The following is a 17,479-nucleotide window of genomic DNA, read 5'->3' as shown; positions in this document are numbered from 1 at the left end:
AAAGGCAACAAACTGATTTGTTCTGAAGGTTATAAAGGGCCAATGGGTGTCCTCTCTTGAGAAAAGGTTGATTAGTTTTGTATATTTTTCAGCCACAGGACAACACCTTGACATCAGCAGTTATTTTCTCCATATAAACTGGGATTGGAACCATCTAGTGAGCATCGACGTTCCTTTTAAAATGTGTTAAAGTTTGGCTTCTCAGTCCAGGGTCCAGAGTAAATGTGTGACTTGGAGCATAAACAGAGTCTAGATGGTTAAAGGCTTCAAGGTGGAGAGGTATGTTTTTGGTGAGCCGGTATCAAAGGTGTTTTCTGGATCGGCCTTCAGATTGGTTGCCTTCTTATCTGGTTCAAGTTAAACCACAAAAAAACGGCACATCAAAGTGTTTTGTTTTGTTGTTTTCTCATTATTCTCTGCCTGGTGTGTGTCTGTCTGTGTGTGTGTGTGTGGTTGCTCTGGAGAGAATAGAAAGCAATACCAAACCCTCATCATCTGACATCATCTGTCAGGAGCTACAGTGAAGCTCTCTTGTGTCTCAGGTTTTGTTAATATTACATTATGTGAGTCCTTTAATATCCATCTGTCACACATTTGAAGAATGTTCTCATTTTGCTGGGGAGGAATAGAAATGATGCAGAAAATGTGTTCAATCACTTTCCTCCCTATATCTCGGAATATTACCTGCTACGTTTTTCATTATGTATTTTAGTTCTTATTTGCTGTGTGTGCGTGTGTGTGTGTGTGTATTTTTCATATTCCCCTCATAGACTTATATAATTTATGCACTATTCTTATATTGTTTGTGTCTTAGAAATAGTTCTACTTCTCTATTTATCAACTAATGCTGAATTACTTGGCCAGAAAATGTGCATAAATATTTGCATAAACTCCGTTAAAAGAACATTTCCTTCAATTACACCAACGTTTTTTATGTAATTTAGTTTCAGTGCTGTTGTAGTATTTATTTACATTCTCCCTCCAGCTTAATTTCGATGCAGGATTCTGAGTTTCATCTAGTCTTACATATAAATATGTATCAGCTTATGCAGTCTAAAAGGAAAAAGGATCAGGATTGAAGCTAAAACTTGTGTGTGTGTGCTTAAGTGTGTATTGCATGTAAGTGATGTCCGTCTGGATATCAACAGCTTGAGTCCATGTGTGCCTGCAAAAGTGGAAGTGTTGCATTATGAATGGGGAAGCAGAGACCCACAGTGGCCTCACTCAACACGGCCGGCCCTCAGATGTTCTCAGTTTATCCATTTGACACAGTACACACGTGTAATATGACACTGAGTGGACTGGAAGTAGGGGGTTACAAATGCTGCCTTACTGTGGATTCTGGAACGTCTGAGTCACTGTGTCCTCCAATGCTGCACGCAACTCTGTTTTCTGTGCAAAAAGAGGTTGATAGTAGCTTTATTTATCCATACCCTGAAATCCACACCGAGGCTACATTGAGCCACCCAGGATGTTCTAATGGATGCTTCCCTTTCCTTCAGCGTTTAATTAATCATCTTATTAGTATGCACTACTCATGGTGGAGTTTAATTGTACCTTAATTTGCATATTGCTGAGCAGCGTCCCATGGTTCAGCAGCTGGTTGTACTGCCAGCCCCAGCCAATCTCCCCTACGTGGCTCTGCCGGGGCACAGGCGGAGGTGCGTGTGTTGCAGCCCGGAACAGGTAACTCAGATCACTAGAGGCCTCAGGCGATATGGCTCCGATGCCAACGTACTGGGGGGGAAAATTCGATCTTGGCCGGTAGTCTCCTATTCCATCTGGGCCTTGTTAGACAGTGAGAAATGGAGGTAAAGAGGAAGCAAAGAGCAGTAGAGGAAAAACATCGAGACAAATGAGAATTCTTTACAAACATCTGTGTGGACAGATGCATAGAAAAAGCCCAACAAAAAGGACAATAAAGAGACTTGATCGATCAGTTTGGTATATATCAACAAACACATTAATGAATATGAGCCATACAGCAGATGGAAGCAGTCACTGAGGCGAAGAGAATGAAAGGGATGTGAGTGAAACAGAAGGAAAACATCGTTTACTTAAAGTAAAAGTAGATAAAACTTTGCATCCATTTAGACTTTGGCAGTTTACAGAACGATCAGTGGAACATCTCTCATTTCCCCTTTTATATATCTGTTTTCCTCCCCGTGGTAACAGCTCCCTGGTCATTATTCATTTGCAGGTCGTTAACAGTCAGTTGAGGATTTTATAATTAAAGAAGCTTTGGCTGGAAAAATTTACAAATGTTCATTCAGCCCCTAAGAGAAAATTAAGTTTCTGAGAACATTCCTGTAAACAAAAATTGTTAACTGGGTAAATTATCAACAGTACCACTCGACATTAAATCTAGAGCTGTTGCTACTATTTTGCATATGGCCTGACACGAAATGCATAGAAACCATGGAAACTAAGTATGTAAATGTAAATGTATTTTAACCAAATCAACGGCATTACGCATAATTTTGCAATCATAAATGGAAATGTTGGAATTTACCATGTTATCAGAGAGCCTAATAATAAGAATAAGAACATGCATATAGCTACAACTTCAAAATGGCCTGGAACTACACTTAAAAGGTACAATAAAAGCACATTCTTTACATGCTCTACCTGTAAAGATCATTCTTCGTCCTTGCTGTGGCTCAGCTGCAGCTTTTTCACCACTGCGTATCATTTATGCCCTTTAGTTTGATCAATGTTAAGTTTAGAATAGCTGCAGTCTTGATACGCCTTTATAATGGGCCCCCCTGGGTGATAACACGAGCCCTGCAGTCCGCTCTGGTCACAGGGTCACGGTCGGTTGTCATGCAACTGCTGGGTTGCCATGGAGTCAGTGCTTGTGGCCTACATACAATCGAAAAACAGGGTTAGCTAAGGTACACCCTGTCCACTTCACATCACATTTAACCCAATTTAACCCAAATCGAATGAAATAAATACACCTAAAGGCTAAAAAAAAATTACTTACTTTTTTTTTTTTACAGTGAGGTAAGGGAAATTATTAATCTGTAAGAATGTCCTCAATTTCATATGACAGTGTTCCTTTTATAGTCCTGTGTAAATGTAATGTTTAATCTAAAAGTGTGACATCTTGCATTTCACTTGCAAAATGTTTATATCCCCTTTTTGTCACTAGGTGGCGACAGAGCATCAATCTAAAACATTCCCCAATCCCCCACACCGCTCATCACCCTCCACTCCAGTTTTTTGTTAAATGGACTCGCCCATGAGCCTCCCCGTATGACTCAAGTTCCGTCAAGTCACACATAAATAACAACAATGAGACCGGAAATTTAATGATTTTACCTTCAAATTAAGATAAGCGTCATATCGCCAATACTTTAAGGGGCAATAACAGCACCGACACACAAAATATGTTTTGGGTTACACATCGGAAAGAATTAAGACAGAAGTGATACTATTATTTTTAATTATATGGGGTGGTATATTGCGGAAAGGTACACCGTATGTTGAGTAATGTCTTTAAAGAATAAATTGCACATCCATGTGTTCATCAAAGTGTCTGTCTGCCTGTCTGTCTGTCTATCTATCTATTATTACGATTTACATTTTGGAAAAATCTAATGACCGTTCGCGCAAATGTGAATTCATACAGTATACTACACCGTCCTATGTCGTCTAAGTGGTTTTATTTTGAAAGCCATTGAGGGAAGTGTTGCATTTGATTAAATGTGATTTGACACTGGCGTGTCAGTCACCATGGTGGCATACAACAGCGCGCAGCGGCGTCGGACGTCTCGTCACTTCTCCCCCCATCACAAAAGGCTTTTACAATGAATTTTCTCAGTGAGTGTATTAATGCCGACCTCTCATAATGGACACCAGGTTGTTATTGACCGGGTAACTTCTTTCACTTAGCCTACTTTTTTTTCCCTCTCCTGTGGATCCTTCATGGAATTTCTTTTCCGTCGCTAGCAGAAAGCAGGAGAGGCAAGGAATGGCTTTCAGGAAAAAAGACTAATTCCCCCCCCGTAATAATTAAATAGCAGAGAGTGTTTGAGCCTTGTTTTTGTAAAATAAGTTTTTTCTCTTGGTGGGACCGGTGGCAACCCTCCTGTATCGGCTCGGACTGGGCAGAGAAAGACCCCGAGGAGACCGCTCGGTCTGTCTGGCTCCAGTCGTGGCCTGGCTCCGGGCACTCCCAGCTCCTCCACGATTATCGGGAGTAATTCTTCGATAGGCGGCGGGACAAAAGAGGACATCAAGACGGCCGCTTCGTCTACATTCACACTATTGGATATCAACTACAGCTCCTAGGATAAGGAATTATATCTCCCCCAAGAAGCTGTCTCTCAAAACAATGGCGTCTTATGTGGATAACAGCTTTCGGCAGGCTGTGATGATGAATCCGGCTGAAAGGACGCAACAGGTCAGACGATCATTTATTAGCTTTAACAATAACATCTCCAATGACAGCGATTGTTTCTGTTTGTCGCATCTTATTGCGACATACTTACCTTGACAAATCTCCAGCGGTGTGACGTTGCAAACTTGCAGCCACATTTGTACTCGTTGTAACACTGCAGCGTTGTTAACCACTCTGTATTGTGTCAATGTTTGTTTGTATGGAACCGATGCCATTCACCTTGTTGCAGTGTTGCATATATCTCCCTTCCGTAAACCGCCTATCAGCGCAGATAATCGGGGCTACTTAACGTCACAGGAGCCGCGGCCATGGTTGGGAGTCTAACCTAGCCAAAATACTACTAGCCAAACAAACAAAGCAGATATCGCAAGTCTAAGAAAACTGTCAAATAAACATGCCTTAGGGTTGAAATGTGTACTAAATTGGCGTGTAGTGTAGGCTAAAAAACTGTTCCGTTCATTAGCATTCAAATTATGGAAAATTCGGGGGAGAAGGCAACATTTTGAAAAGGGGAGTACAATTGTTGAATGGGCATTAGAGCTTAGCAGCGTCTTAAGTTGTTAAGAAGGTAAGGAATGGTGTAGTGGACGTTAGGCATTTAGCCTCTAAAACAGGAGTTAAACAAACACGTAACATGCGTCCTAGCTCACCCGTGACGTATGTTGCATGTTTGTTTATAAAGTATACGTATAAATGTAAACATAAATTATGGTTAAGTGGACATTAATGGTTGAAAGGGTCAGCATCAGGTGGTATTTACCAGTAAAGTAGCTTCAAAAGGGCTTCAGTGGACATTCCAGTAAATTCTTCCTTAGTTTCTAGTGTCTCAATTCAAGGGCGGTGGACTAATGACATTTATATTTAGCTTGTATCGTGTAAAATGTGTTTTATTTGACGTTAAGTGCAGCCTTAATAGTGTTTTCTCATTTGGTAACCCGCTCTGTCTTCACGCATTCCTGGCATTACGTCACCGTAGTATTAACCGATACTGGTTCTTCAGTGAAGTGAGAATGCAAGCAAATGTCCCGTGGCTTGTTCCTCATGAGCCACACACACCTGCTGGCTACAGCTTTCTAGCTGCTCCTTCTACACACTAACACACTCCCCTCACACGATTCTAACGTTTCCTTTGCAAATATGGTCCAGTTTGAACAGAAGACCTGAGAGTAGACCAGCTCGGAAACCAGTGGATTCCAGTTTGGAGATCCATCTAGCTTGCTGGCAGCTTGTTAACCTCACTAGGCTGAGGTCTTTACAGATTCAACTGTAACAGGTCACTGGGTGCAATTATGGTTATGAACATGTACAGCATGCCCCCTGCATCATAAGCAGCAAAGTTCACTGAGGAAATAGTTTAGCATTGCCTGTCAAAGTCACATTTCTATTGTTGTGTTATCTACTGCAGTGCTATAATTATAATGTTTGTTTATGATGAATCTATTGAATATTTCTTTCACTAGCCATTTATTATTGGTGTTAAGTTCAAAGGATTCAGCTGGAGCCAGTAGCCCATAATATTTGGCCCCTTTTCTTAATTAAATGATCAAAATGTGTAATTAGTCATTAAAATGTCTGTTTGTTTGTAGATCAAAACATTGCTCCTGCTTGTAACTAGTGTTTTGTTAGTAGATGTATGAAAGAGGCCTGTAATCTTCAACACCTGTGATGTAACCGGTTTCACCCTAAGTGAAGCCTGCATACCTGTCTTAAAGGATTCATATTGGCAAAGCCTTTGCTGTTACGCCAAACCCTGATTGGTTTCTGACCTGCCAAACACGTGTCAAGGAAAAGGAAGTATTTGGAATTTCTTGGGAGTTTTTGTTGAGAGATTCCGTCCCAAATGACTGTTATCATCTTTTGCCCATGGTATAAACCCATGCTCGGCTGTTATGCATTTGTTTTTGAAAGTTATTGGACAAGTTGACGTTGCCTTGAAGAATGACAGTGTTTGTAAATGATTTAGTCCTAAGATGATTTAGTATTCCTTACAAACACTGTGTCCACGTCACTTTGAAGTTACATCAAGGAGATGTCGACACCTTTTGGCTGGAAAAAGCCATCAGGAAATCAATGGTGGTTCTGCTGATACGTGCTTATAATAACATCAGGAACTCTTTTCCAAACCTGTCTGCAGTGGTCCTGATGTTTGCCTTTGTGCACCTAATGGTCCAGTCTTCGTTGCTTTTTAACAGCAACACCTTTCACAGGGTTCTTTTCAGATGTCTAAGTGAGTGTTTCTTGGTCGGGCGGCTGAGGCACTTTATCCTAATGGTGTTGGCAGTGTCTCTGTCAGGATTAGCTAACGGTTAGACCGACCTGTCCTTTTTCGCTCAGGACTGGCCGCAGTGGGATTTGTCCTTCTCACCCCACCGTATTGTCACATGGCAGGTTAAATGGACCATGTTTGACAGCCAGTGTAACCACGGTGTTGTCACATTCCTTTGCCCTCATGTTGGAATGTAGCCGGAAGTGGATTTTACAAATAGACAGGATCAATTTCATTACAAAGAAACGGTTCTACTGGATATTGCGGAGGTTTACATGCCTGAATAATTCTAACTAAACACAAGCAACTTACAGATTGTCTAACAGGTGATAAACCAAACATGTTATTATTTGACTTAGAGGTGTAAGGCTACAAACCCACTCCAGTTAATTGCCATTTAGATATTGAGTTTATCTGTTGTGCAGAAACACTTAACTGTGGGATCAGTAAAGGGTTTTGCTCTATGCCGAGTCAAAAGAACATAAGGCAGTTGATGGACATGCTGAATCCATTGCAAGAGTTTAACTTGTGACCCTCTATTTAATGATTTAGCTGTTTTTACTGCAAATTGAATTTCTTGAACTGAACTGAAATGAACTGTGCATTTAGATGTTGGGGCCGTTTCTTTAGCTCGGAGGAATTTGGCTGTGTGCAATGAACGGCCAAGAGAATGAAACCTAAAACTGGACCACTGAGGGACTAATCAGGAGAATCACCTGCTGTAGTCTTTGGAACAAAAACCAGCATATATTTGGCTCTCTGTAGCGCTGACAACTCTTGCTCTAGCTTTTCTGTGAAGCTGCATTGGGTAGCAAGATTCAACACAGTCATCTCTCATCTTGTTTAGCCAGGTGGTGAAGCTAAAGGCCACAGACTCTCCTCTTCAAGAGTGACCCTGCTTCAGGACTGCATAGCTGCAAGGACAGGCAGCCAACTTACTTTGTTTATACATATTCTGGACCTAGATAAGGGATCCGCAGTCTTGTGTTAAGATCATGTAGGCTTAGTCGATCAAAAATCTTCTATCTTTAGGCATCTAGGTCGCTTTCACACCTGCAGCTTTGAGTCCGTTTGAATCGCTTCTGTGTGTGTTTTCCCCCTTTGTGCCGTATCGTTTGGACCAGTGACAAAGCACCAATTGCACTTGGGTGCGGAACGAAACAGCTGATACGCACCCTCCGTCCGGTTCCAATCGAACCCTAGCTCTGTAGAATTGTAGTGAGAACACAATTCTACCCTGATTCAGCCCAAGGACAGGAAGTGAGCCAAATACGCTATGTATTGTGGGCTGTGGGCAGCTTGTTGTCGTACTGTACATCAGATTGCAGTGCGTTTTGGGCAGAAAGTGAAACAAAATACTGTTAACCACATGGAGGAAAATCCCTGGTATGACAATACAGCAAACTCACATCCTATTATTGCAAAAGGAATCCATATACTGTCAAATAGAGATTTAACTGGAGCAATTATTAGCAAAGACAAGAGAAATCACAACATAAAACCATAAAGTTTTCTTTTCAAAAGCTGTTATGTTTCCGATAAAGCAGTTTTTGGATTCATCTACTTTGTTGTTAGTGCATATAGCAGATGGAACGATGTATTGTTGTAAATCTGGACAATAAATGGTAGAATACTGACTGGAATATTGACCACATTAAAGTTTTGCATTGTTGTAGTTAAAAATAATCTAATGCAGTGAAACCATGATAACCTCCATGAACTCTATGACCGTATCAATAAAAAGGATACATAATTAGAATTATACAGCCCACTATATCCAGGTAGAGGCTTTAATAACGCTGTAGAGGAAGCAGTTGCTGCAGATTGTAAATTGAATGATGAATACAAAGCTGCTTGTCTCTCTGCATCCTGCTCAGAACAATCAGGAAGAGGAAAAGCGTCAGCATGCTCTTTGAACTTTAGCAGGAAGAGTCCCTTTCCCCCGAAGCCGGGTGTTTTTGCGATTGCTTTCCTATTTTACATGTGGAGGTCTATTTTAAAAATGAAGCGAGGGCTCAAAAGCGGCCTGAAGTAGAGAGGACTGATGTAGCAAGTTTCTCCTTTAAGGGTGTCATTTTCCCTGAAAGTACTGGTTTTTTAATTCTCAAAAACCAGCATCTATTGTGTGTTTATTCACACGCAGCTTGTCTTAGAGTTTCCTTGTGTTCTGCAGTGCAACTGTGTAGAAGTAAAGTGATGTCACATGTTATTCTAGTGTTGAAAGCGGAGGCTGAGTTTAGGCTGCAGTGGTTACACACAACGCGGTCACAGTGACGTATTCCTCCCTGTTTAAATACAGGGGATTTTAGGAAGGGAAAAGATGGGAAACAAACTCACACATGCGCCGCTAAATGATGCCCACAGAGACATTCAAGCTGCGCCTCAGCACAGCCTCTGATTAGTCGACAATAATGGAGCTCAGTACTGACTACTGGTTAAAGCGCTCATAAAAGGCATTGATTATTGTATTAAAAATGTTTATTGTTCACAATTATGGCTGTAGAGGGAGGAACCGATGACCCTGGATTCATCTTAAATCACCTCTTAGCTGCACGAAGATGAGCTTTACAGTCTTTAAACATTCCAATGGGGAATAATTCTATCCATAAATATTTGATGTTGGGGATGAAGAGAGCCAGAGACATTTATATTCCAGACTCTGTTCCTCACTGATTACATCAGGGCGCTCGCTGAGCCCTCCGTGATCGTTGCTACCAAAATCTAATAATGAAAAGACCAATCCAGTGTAGTTTGTGTTTAAATGTTCCAGTGAGATTGAACGCGGTTAAAAAATGGGGACTTTCAACCCACGAAGCATCATTTAACACCAGCGAAGCTCGAAACCAAGCTGAGGCTCTGCAGTGTTGGCCAATGTTGTAAACATTTTACATGACACTGCACATATAATTATAGAATATTATGGGAGATAATTTTTTATACAGAAAGAGGGGGAAAAGGAGAGAGAGAGAAAGAAGGAAGGTTGTATTATTATTACTATTGTTGTTGTAAAACTTTATACGTAGACCCTGAGGTAAAATAGGCAATATGAGGTACAGGTAGATTGAAATTGAAACAGCCAGAAGCCACGGCTGCTGGAGGTTGTGAGAACATGGGACAGTAGTGTGGGAAGAGTACAGCATGGCATCAGTGGTGTTGCTGCGATGATGTCATAGGGTACAGTTTTTACAGGTTGATGCCAAACAGCAATGTAGGCTGGTACAAATCGCATCAGGCTGTGGTAAAGAGAAGGAGCGAAGAGAGAAACAGAGAGGACATCCCACCCAGAAACCCGACCCAACCCTGCAGTCACACAACCCTGCATCTCCACAACCCTGTGCTGGCCTGCCTGGGATGTAAAATGAAATAAAAAAATAAAAAGGAACTGTTGCATTGGAATTCCCTTACCCCTCCCTCTATTTCGCAATGGCTGAAGGATACAATGTATTTTACTAAACTGGAGATAATCAAGTACACTATAAGGGGCCACACTGATAAGTTTTATCAGAGATTGCAACCATTTCTCTCTTACTTCACAGATCTACAGGCTATGCCAGACCAGTGACTGAAAACCTGAACACAGAACAGTATATTCTACTCCTGACTCCATAGTAGATATCTGTATTAACATCTTAACAATTTTTTTTAAATCAAAACCTCCTTGCATATTCCTTGTGAAGAGGTTAATTGTGATCTCTGATGATGACTAAAAGACTGCACTTGGGCCATGACAGTATTTTCATTATCAATAATCTATAAATTCTCAGGGCCAAAGGAAGAAACCATCAGGAAATATTTCTTTGAATGATCAATTGTTTATAAAAAATTGTGGTTCATTTAATTAACTGATTTATTGCTAAGGGTGCATCAGTGCATTCCAGTTTGTACCGGTGTAACTAGTGCACTTGTTTTATGTTCCCATAACACAACTGCTATTGTATTACAAGAGGAAACTCCAAAGTCCAGAGAGAGCAATGTCAAACTGTACTCGTATAATACTGAAGATGCCATTACGTCTACATTTCTCATGTTGATGGAGACAAATCTGTAGAGATGCAGTCTGTGGCTTCTTTTCATTCCAGTCCATCGAGTAAGTTGAGAAAATAGACCATGTTGCCTCTCCAACAATGTTCGATTGTCAAGCTGTGTTGCGCAATACGAGTACAGAAGAGTTATGATGGCACTAAAGCATGGAATTCACAGCTGATGTTTGAGATAAGTATACCTGTGATGGAAACAGTCTGACTGAATGCTTCTTTGGGAAGTGCATCTTAAAGGATAAAGTAGAAGATAATGATACCTCAACGCAACTTCTAAATGTTTATGCAGACTCTTTGTTGGGTAGCTTACTTTTCTTTATTGTTATTATTCTTTACCCCCGCTGAAGCATTTACAGTCGGGCCTTGATTGTTGCTGTATTAAGATGTCCCTGTTATTCATGTAGACATTGCCCTGGCCTGTTAAGATGTACAAATCTCTTCAAAGGAAGTCGGACATTTGTTTCCACATATTGCATGCGTTGGTCAGAGTCCACGCTGCACAGGGAGCACCTCACCTCTCCACCCTGACTTTTAAAGCTGTATTTCTCTGAAAATGACAGCAGCCATGTGTACTCCTAGAGCTGCGTTTGTCTACTCGTTATCTTGTCAGTTGTACAGATGGACTTCGGGGGTCATACGTGTGTCGTAACGGAATCACACACATTGTAATGTCAGAGGCATGTTTCAGTTCCTTATGTTCACATTCCACAAGGTATTTTTAAAGCAAAGAAAAACAACTCGGGGGAGTCAAGGCTGCAGAAATTCCATTGGCCTTCACAGTAGAAAGCAATAGAGCTCATGCCACTGAGCAACCACAATCTTTACATAACTTAGCCAGAGACCCACATGGCTTCTCGGAGAGGCTAGAGAATAAACCATTCCTGACGTGCAATATTTACATGCCCGCTATTGAATTACGCTACTTGCTGTGTCTGTCATTAAGAGCTTCATTCCGATCTGAGATTTTGGAATTTCCATGTGGAAAAAGTGACAACTACTCTAAGACAGAATACTGATACCACAGTTAAAACAAATGTTGGTACTTTGAAAAGTTCACAAGGGAGCAGACTGTGGCCCTGAAAGCATCTTGAGGCACTTGTGACACTCTTAGGCCCTTTCTAGTCTATGGGCTATACTTGTTCTATGCTTCTCAGAAACAGGTGATGTTTCTGTTTGAGCGACTTCTAATCGCACAGAGCTGAAACTGAGAAAAACAGATATTTTAGAAACCACGCTTTTAGCTTCACAGCTGAACAGCACTAAACACCTGGATGTAAACTGACATCAGATAAGTAACATTATAGATCTCGTGTGACATACAGTTGGCAGGAGCTGAAGTATTTTGTATTTAAATTTATTGTAAATATATTTTATGAGTCTAGATGAGAACTGGAAGGAAAATTCGCTGCACTACCGTCTCCATTTATCTCTCCAGCCAGTTTCATTATCAATACGCCTCTACTGAATTGCTGGCCTGCATAAGTTAAAACTTTTAAAGATTTTTATGTGAGGCACTGGCAGCCTCCTGGGGCCGTCTCATTGTTTTAAGTGTTTTGCTGCCTAGAATATTGTATGTTCTATGCTTTGGGCATATTAAAAAATTGCTAGACTCGCACATAGCCACCGATCCGATTAAGTCAGATCTGCCAAGTGTTATTGATTTGGACGCTACTCTCTGCTGTTATGAAATGCATATTATATCGATGTGCTGCTGGTGTTTGTGGTATTTAGCTGTGAGTTTTGCAAGTTGCAGTGTGAAACATGATTACGTGATCAATCTCCCACGTAATAGGCAATTCATGGTGAAACGGTTAAGGGTCAAACAAGCCTGTCAATACAGTCTACAATGAGTATATACACTCAGTAGCCACTTAATAAGATCAACCAGTACAATGCAATATAAGGTGTTATTTTATATACTGTATGTAAATATTTTCTCCAACCCACTGGCATACATAAAGGAGAAAGGATATTGGAGACACCTTTCATGACTACGCTACTCAACTACTAATGAGTAGAATCAAACTGAAGATGGTCATCCTCACAAACTAAGATATATTGCAATGGTTTTATTATTGGTTTGCACAGGTTTATCTAATAAAGTTGCTCCGGAATGTATAATAGATAAGGTTTGAGAATATGTTATGGACGCATGTGGTTTTATCAACAGCTTTGAAGACTCAAAGCATGTTATAAGGACAAATATTAACCAATCTAGACTCAAAACAAAATATTTGAGAGCAGTACATTTAGGATTTCGTCGTCTGTTGACCTCTTTTCGATGGCTGATGCCAGCATGAGCAATATAGCTGTTTTTTCGATTAGTGTTATTTCAAAAAGTCCCGAGTTTTGCCTGTGGGAAGTGAAGGAATAATGGGCAACCCAAAAGAAAGGGCAAAGGAAAAAACTGCCCTGTACAGTACTGTTTCCCTCAATTCTAAATCACTGATTATGAACACTGCTGTTTCCACTTCCTGAACACAGTGGAGCGGATTGGTCAAGAGGTGTACGGTATCTGCCTTGTTGAAACCTTATCTGTGTAATTGGTCCCTGAGGGTTTGTCTAACCTGTGGCTGGTCACGTTTCCAACTCTCCAACTCTGTCCCTCTGATGCCCATCAGGGAAAATGCCTGTTCATTACCAAGGCCCCAACGTAATCTGATTCTTGCTGGAATGCTTGACAGTTTCTCCCGACTTCCTGCTTTTGGGAATAAGGCATAATTATCTCTGCTTGCCTGAACTGAACCTCTGATTACATTTTCGTCCTGACGTCTCCGAGTCTAAGTCACCTGACTGCCAGTCTGAGATTAGCAAGACACTGTCTACTACTCTTAAAACAAAATTCTTACGTGTGCCCAGAACATTTGGAGCCTTCACTTCTTGGACAGCTTTGTGGAAACATAACCAATGACCTAATACATTTATTATTGCATTTTATTATTTCCGCCGTATCACCAGTATTCGCTTTGGTAACGTTTTGGTATCCTGTCCTTGAACATTTCCGGCAATCCTTCATCGCTTAATGCTCTTATGACAGTTACAGCTGGGCATTATTTATTGAAGGGCATTATCCCATTGGCGTCTTGGTCATTGACCGGGCTAATTGACACTTGCCTCGGATGACCTCAAGCGGTCATCCACTGCCAGACGTTATCCCATATGGTCTACTATACCCTTAACACGTAAGCCATTCCTGCTGTGACCAAATGCTTTTCATTAATCATCCTTGCCGCAATTAGCATGCAGATCTTCCGGTGTGCTTTGTAGCCCTGTAGTGTGAAAAGACGTTTGCACAACATTAGCAGTTCTTTTCAAAGACAAACACTCACACATTCTCCTCTAAGTAGTGTTTGCTTATTTGCGTGTGAGTGATTTGGGTAGCTCCACAGCTCTGTTGTTCAAGCAAGTGATCTCATTTTGGAAATTGTGGAGAAAATGCCACACGCACAACTCAAGGGGAAAATTATGTTGAGAAAGGGACCACAATTACCGCAAACAACCCAGCACTATACAATGAGCAACAATCGATCACAGTGGAAAAGGAGCCAAGTACTTCTGCCAAGATCACAGTAACCTGATGATGTTGCATGTTTGTTTTCTGCAAATTCTTAGCCCTTTTGTCCAAAAACACAAAGAGGATCACCATGACTGAGAGGGGTTCAACAAGTTGTGTTTTTAGCTTGGCCAAGGGTGTACAATATACTGTATGTTAATCATTGTTTTTATTCTTTTAGCTGGATTATTCAAAAGAAATTCTGACCTGATTTTAATGAGGCTTGATGCCTGGATGAGGCATGATCCAGGTATGCAGGGGCAGACATTGGAATAAAACATTGTAAGATAGGCATTCTCCTGATAAAGTTTCTAAATTTCTTCCAAAAATAATACACTTTAGTGATTTGCAAAGACAAATACAGCAATTAAGTGCTATTATTATAATTTGGTTCTCTTTAGGCCATTATAGAATAGCATGCATTTTGTCTCTCCTTTTTCAGTCTAGGTAGAAGTATGCAGTGTAATGATTGATCATCTGATCATAAACTGACCAAATTCAAAGAGGCCATTTTATCTTTTATGGGACGCTACTGTAATTCAGCAGAGTAAATATAACTGCACAGTAAACACAATCTTAGTTTCAGTTTCTGAGGGTCATCAAACATAACTAGGGACGGAGATCTCATTATACACCTGATGAGCTTCTGTCAGCAACAACAAGTGTTATAATGCCCACTAACCAGTGGAAGGTTTGGCTGTGGCTTTGCTCGTTTAGGCTGTTACTCTTGTGCTAAATCAAGACAGCACTTGGCTTTAATTGGAGAGAAAGATGCTGTCCAGTTATGCATGCTACCCTATAGGCTGTGGTGCTTTGAACCCAGCAGCAAGTGTGCACCCAACACAATGATGCCCTGTTACAACCAGCTTCTGCTTGTCAAAAGCTATTAATATCACAGCAATTATATTGTTGCACACTGCGAATAAGTAGTGTAACCGACGTGTACCAAGTGCAGCTGTTCACATGCCAAGAAAACTAAAACAAAGACTTGTATTGTAGCTAAATGCAAAGAACTTGTGGTACTGCAGGGAATCGAACAATAATAACTTTTTGGACCAGTTTTTAGATTATGCTGTAGTATCAAAAGAAGGGTTTTAAATAATTAATTCCTAGATTTTTTTTTTCTTGCTTGAGCGAGGCTGGTAAAGAGAGCAGTCCTCGATATGTGACTAAAGTTCAGAACAATCACAATGGGCCAACAGGGTTCATGTTTTACAAAAGTTCCTTTTGTAAAACATCCTCAGGATATAGCCTGAAATCCCCGTCCGTCTGGAGCTGGGGCCTATTTTAGTCTGAGTGAAGTGAAAGGCCTTGGGTGGGATCATAAGGCAATGCTGTAAACAGGAAACTTGCATTGAAGACTTAAGTGAGCTGGGTATACCAGTATGTGCAAATACTAAACACAGGTTATAAAACAGAGAGGGATTTTCAGTCGGAACAGAATAATGCAGCATTTCACTCTTCAGTACTGGGCACTTAAAGAGGGGCCAATCCCTCACAGTGGACATTAATGCACTGCTCAGGATTGCTCTCATAGTGATCACGCTTGCTATTTCACACAGTTTCCACGCAAGCAAGTCTTCACCGAAAGTGCCACTCACTGCAACCTTATCTCTTTCTAGCTGGTGTGACATAAACTGGCAGCTCACCAAATACACCATCAGCTCACAATCACCACAGGCCTTCTCTTTTCACTAGCTTTTGAAAACAGAGCCTCTATTGTCTCCTCTTTGGATGGCAGGTTTGCAGTGTGACAATTGCACCCTTTCAGATAAAAAAAAAGGTGAGGAGTCACACCTAACGCAGGGCAGGCGTTAGACCCCGGCTCCATTGTGGTGGTAAACCATGAAAGAACATTGATGACAGTTTTGTCTAGTTGCAAACAAAGGCATCGTGGCTGGCGTGCTCCCAGCTCGGGGGGGAACATGCTGTCCTTGCACTGAATCCCCAAGACCCAGTGGAAACACTCCAAACCTGCCACCACCAGTGCCAGGCTTGAATAGTGAAAGAGTGTACAAATTTATGATCATCACATTTCCCGAGTAAGTTCTATTTTTTACGATTTCTTACAATATAATGTAGAACTTTTGTGAATTTACATGAGAATGAGTGTCAGTCTCTCGTGTGTCATACCTGGCAGTATTTCTTTGGTTTTTACCATGTGGCTGATATTATTAAGATTCATTAAGGTGTAATGGTGTATGAAATACTTTGATTGTTTAACATTAAATAAATAAAGGTCAGCAATGGTTCTCTATTCTTAATGCTATTTAATTCATATACTGTTTTGGGAGATTTTATGTGAGATTTCTTACAAAAATCCCATGTCCCTCTGACCAAGGACTGTCTGTAGCCTTGTGTCTCAAAAAAAAGAAATCAGGTTCACATAAAAGCGGTTTTCATAGTGAAAGAGGTTTTCCAGCCGTTCCCTAGCAACCACTAGCCGCAGTAGCATTGAAATGTTTGAATTACTTCTCACAGAGGGCCGTGGGAGAAGCAGCACAGTGACGAGTTTGATAATTGAATAACAATAAATGCTATTGGGCAAATTGAAATCTGCACCACGGGAAAGGTTTGGGATGAATTGTTCCTCAGTGTATGGAACAGACCACATGGATGCATCAGCAGCGTCATAATGAACCACGGTAGATAACTGTAGATTAACTGTGGTGGATTTCATCAGCGTCTGTCCTCTAGCTCCTCCTTTGGCTTTAATTTGTGTCATGTTAATTAGACGGTAGAAAAGGGAGAAACAAGCATTTTTGGATCAGCAAGACCTCCAAGCAACAACAAGATTAAAGCACATCCCCTTTTGCATTTTATCCACCCTTCCTGTTTCGGCTCGTCTTGGCTTTGTGCTCCCACGACTTGATCTCCATATGATGCGTTGCGTAACTTTGTGATGATTGCGCTGCACCTCTTTGAGGCCATTGTTTGAGCGAGATGGAGCGGGTTTCATTTGGCCGGACAGTTGGCTTTGTTCCCGGGTGCAGACCTGCTACGATGAGGTTCAGTGACGGGGCTGAAAGATCCTTTTGTGTTTGGTATTGGTCAGAGCTCTCCTACCAATACCACTCTGGTTAGATCCACACTGAGTCATTGTTGTGGTTTTGGGCCGTATGTTTATGTGTAAATAAATGGGATTTCTCTTTCCAACAATGATCATGATTTTGATTCTTGATGAGTATTTCAGAATGGGTCATGCCGGTACAGTGATT

General features: G+C 41.1%; 2 protein-coding genes across 11 annotated transcripts in view; one reads left to right on the top strand and one right to left on the bottom strand.

The window, feature by feature from the left end:
* Positions 1-1,329: 1,329 nt before the first annotated feature.
* On the bottom strand, positions 1,330-2,910 carry spmip2 (sperm microtubule inner protein 2). Its single transcript, XM_076149257.1, has 3 exons — positions 2,629-2,910; positions 1,558-1,787; positions 1,330-1,392 (listed from the first exon to the last, which is right to left on the bottom strand). The coding sequence occupies exons 1-3, from the start codon at positions 2,690-2,692 to the stop codon at positions 1,330-1,332; spliced, it is 357 nt and encodes a 118-aa protein (XP_076005372.1). The 5' UTR covers positions 2,693-2,910.
* An 811-nt stretch (positions 2,911-3,721) lies between these two features.
* The window catches only part of rapgef2b (Rap guanine nucleotide exchange factor 2b), an 83,510-nt gene continuing 69,752 nt past the window's right edge, over positions 3,722-17,479 (top strand). For all 10 annotated transcript variants that reach the window (XM_076148879.1, XM_076148877.1, XM_076148876.1 and 7 more), the window contains exon 1: positions 3,722-4,408. In XM_076148879.1, coding sequence (XP_076004994.1) covers positions 4,340-4,408 — 69 coding nt within the window. In that variant the 5' untranslated portion in view covers positions 3,722-4,339. The remainder of the gene's footprint in view (positions 4,409-17,479) is intronic.

Source organism: Genypterus blacodes, unplaced genomic scaffold (assembly GCF_046128005.1).
Source record: "Genypterus blacodes isolate CSIRO-AG114 ecotype Tasmania unplaced genomic scaffold, CSIRO-AGI_Gbla_v1 ptg000044l_1, whole genome shotgun sequence".
Classification (NCBI taxonomy): Eukaryota; Metazoa; Chordata; class Actinopteri; order Ophidiiformes; family Ophidiidae; genus Genypterus; species Genypterus blacodes.
Note: the sequence above shows the minus strand (reverse complement) of the source record. Positions and strands in the feature narration are given on the sequence as shown.

What these genes read in the sequence shown, in the direction of transcription:
- spmip2 (XM_076149257.1), bottom strand. Translation starts at nt 2,692, where the DNA reads ATGATACGCAGTGGTGAAAAAGCTGCAGCTGAGCCACAGCAAGGACGA. An exon ending in ACGAAGAATGATCTTTACAG is followed by an intron (nt 1,788 to 2,628) that starts GTAGAGCATGTA and finishes CTGTCTAACAAG; the next exon opens with GCCCAGATGGAATAGGAGAC. An exon ending in TCAGCAATATGCAAATTAAG is followed by an intron (nt 1,393 to 1,557) that starts GTACAATTAAAC and finishes CTTTTTGCACAG; the next exon opens with AAAACAGAGTTGCGTGCAGC.